Source organism: Halyomorpha halys, unplaced genomic scaffold (assembly GCF_000696795.3).
Source record: "Halyomorpha halys isolate HHAL.00 unplaced genomic scaffold, Hhal_1.1 Scaffold437.1, whole genome shotgun sequence".
NCBI classification, from domain to species: Eukaryota; Metazoa; Arthropoda; class Insecta; order Hemiptera; family Pentatomidae; genus Halyomorpha; species Halyomorpha halys.
Genome location: NW_027105773.1, coordinates 340,228 through 343,357, shown reverse-complemented (window position 1 = coordinate 343,357; position 3,130 = coordinate 340,228). Strand labels below are relative to the sequence as shown.

General features: G+C 31.4%; 1 protein-coding gene across 1 annotated transcript in view; it reads left to right on the top strand.

Moving 5' to 3' along the window:
* Positions 1–1,011: 1,011 nt before the first annotated feature.
* Gmppb (GDP-mannose pyrophosphorylase B) overlaps positions 1,012–3,130 on the top strand; it is a 6,862-nt gene continuing 4,743 nt past the window's right edge. The window contains exons 1-2 of the mRNA XM_014423731.2: positions 1,012–1,484; positions 1,638–2,364. Of these exons, the coding sequence (XP_014279217.1) occupies positions 1,656–2,364 (709 nt within the window). The 5' untranslated portion in view covers positions 1,012–1,484; positions 1,638–1,655. The remainder of the gene's footprint in view (positions 1,485–1,637; positions 2,365–3,130) is intronic.

The window sequence follows — 3,130 nt, the reverse complement described above, 5'->3', positions numbered from 1 at the left end:
TAAATTACCTATGATTTGACAAGCTAACAGTTGGATGGAGGTATTCAAAAGCAAATATTGAATTCACAAATTTAATCAGTATCTAATAGCAATATACGGCTGGTATTAACAAAATTGCAGTTATACTTACAATATTACATAATTTAATAATTAACTTTTAAATTAAAAGAAGCACCATAAATAGCATTTAAGCTTGAAAGTGTAAAATCCTTAATCTACAGAATTATTTCCACTCATCACATTAAAAGTTGGAGTTTTATTCGAAATAAGATTCATCTTTTTCACATGTGTATTTTTATGATGGGCTAATCCACTTCGCTGAGCAAAACTTTTCCCACATACACCACACGAAAAGCTTTTGATAGCTAAATGTGTCGACTTATGATGAATGACACCACTACGCTGGGCAAATAACTTACCGCATATTTCACAACTGAATGATTTAACTTCCGAATGAGTCTGTTTATGATGTGTGAGACCGCTGCGCTGTCTAAAAGCTTTACCGCAAACATTACAATGAAACGATTTCACATCGGAATGCATGGGCAAGTGATGTGAGAGTCCACTCCTTTGAGAAAAAATCTTTCCACACACAGAACAGATGAAGGATCCTGTATGTGTTTCTCTCATATGGATCTGCTTTGTTTGTTTGTCTGGAAATGTTTCACCACAAACATGACATCTCTGTTCGGACCAAACTTCATTGTTTTCTAGAATTTGTGTCTCAGGGTATAATGCTTCTAGGACGTCATTTTCCAGCTCCTATAAGAAAAGATATTTGATAATACATTGATATTTAAAGAGGGAAGAGATAAAGAACGTTACAAACCTTGGAATCCATATCTTGAAGAATATTCTTCATTATTCTACGGCCAGGGGTTCTCCAGCTTGAAGGAAATCACCTCATCATCATCATCATCATCATCATAATCATCACTCGAACCCAAACTACTTCAACCGTCATTAGGGGTAACCTTCCTAATGACAGCGGGTTTTGTTGTGACTCTTGACGTAACTAAACAGTGAAAGGTTTAACCGATTTAATTTCTTTTTTGTTATCTCTTAGGAGTTTATCTCTGTAATTTAACAACTTAAGTACCTAACTAAGTGTTATTTATACATTGTTGGATTTCGCTAAATAAAAAAAAAATAAAAAAATCGTACCGCATAAATTACATCGCGAACTTAAATTAGCTGTTATCAGTGAATTAATTAACTTATTAAGGTTGTTTATTTCGTGGAATTTTGATTTGTTTAAATTTATTTTCAAAGATATAACGGTGAACTTCAAAGGAATGAACTCGCCCCATGGCGTTAAATTACACGTCACCCAATTTAAGTGGTGTTTTGGACTTTAAATTTTATATCATTTCAGTTAGTTGACTCAGGGATTCTTCAACCTTGGATTTGATAATGTATACGTATGCTAGCAGAAAATTTATCTAGTATATAGCCAACAATATTGACGTGTTTAATTAAAAAAAGTAAGTTTCTCATAGTTGTTTAATCTACATGCCATAAATATTCATTGTTATTTCACTCCTTATATACTGATTATGTTTTAATATTTGGATTTATCATACCTGTTTATGATAATGCTTTGTGTTTTACCTTTGCTTATTATTCTTTCGTTTCAGACTTGAAAGAGTAGAAAAATGTGTGGAGAAGAACCAAAACTGGGAGAAATGAAAGCTCTTATTTTAGTCGGTGGATATGGAACTCGACTTAGGCCTCTGACATTAAGTAGGCCTAAACCGTTAGTAGAATTCGCAAACAAACCTATGCTTATCCATCAGATAGAAGCATTAGTGGAAGCTGGCGTTACTGAAGTTGTATTAGCCGTTTCTTATAGGGCAGAACAGATGGAAAAGGAATTGAGTGATGAGGCGAAGAAATTGGGTGTTAAATTAATTTTTTCACATGAGACAGAACCGCTTGGTACAGCTGGACCTCTGGCTTTGGCCAAAGGTATTCTCTCATCAAGCGATGAACCATTTTTTGTCCTCAATTCAGATATTATTTGTGAATTTCCATTTAAAGAACTTGTCGCTTTTCATAAAAATCATGGCAAAGAAGGAACAATTGTAGTGACAAAAGTGGAAGAGCCATCCAAGTATGGTGTTGTTGTTTATGATGATAAAGGTAAAATTGCCAGTTTTATTGAAAAACCACAAGAATTCGTTTCTAATAAAATTAATGCTGGCATGTATATTCTCAATCCTTCCGTTTTAAGAAGAATTAAACTGGAACCAACAAGTATTGAGAAGGAAGTTTTTCCGTTTATGGCTGAGGACGGAGAGTTGTACGCTATGGAGCTAAGTGGATTTTGGATGGATGTAGGACAACCTCAAGATTTTCTTACAGGTATTAGAAATAATCGATTTAATTTAGCTTTTACTACTTGGTAAATATAGTTCTTATTGAAACAATGGGTGTGGCTAACAACATTCTTTTGTTAAGCATACATTTATTCCTTTGAAGTTATTTCTTGAAAAAAGTTTATATTTATGTTCTTCTTGAAGATTATATGATTTTTAAAATTTACTTAATTTAATTCTATTGATAAAAATTTGTTGTCAAAATATTTTTATAGTTAACTTATGTTAAAGGAGCTGTAAACTCAAATTCATCATTATCATTTCAATCTGAGTTTTTGTCATTGCATAAATAATTTAAATTACTAATTTATAATGCTATTTAAAAGACTCAATTATGTTATTATTTAATTATTTTTGACATAGTTTATACAAAAATATTTTTGAACAATAATAACATGGAAACCTTGGGTAAATTTGTCAGAATTAATTGACTAAACTTTTCAGTCTATACTATCATAACTTTGAATTACCATCACCACTAATATATCGCCTATTTTTTAGTAAAACTTGGTAAATATTAATAATATTTTATTTAAGTGTCCTTATCTTCAGGCAAATAAAAGCATATTTCTATTACAGTTAAGATAATAAAATAAAGTAAATTAAAAAAAAAAATATGCTATAGCTATCTAAAAGGAAAGATTTAAACCATTTTGAAGTAGTGATACTCCCTTATCACATTGTGGCGGCAGTGATGGTTCAAAAATAAACTTGCCAAAACTGTTTGGCTAGGATCAAATGATTAAAAAAAA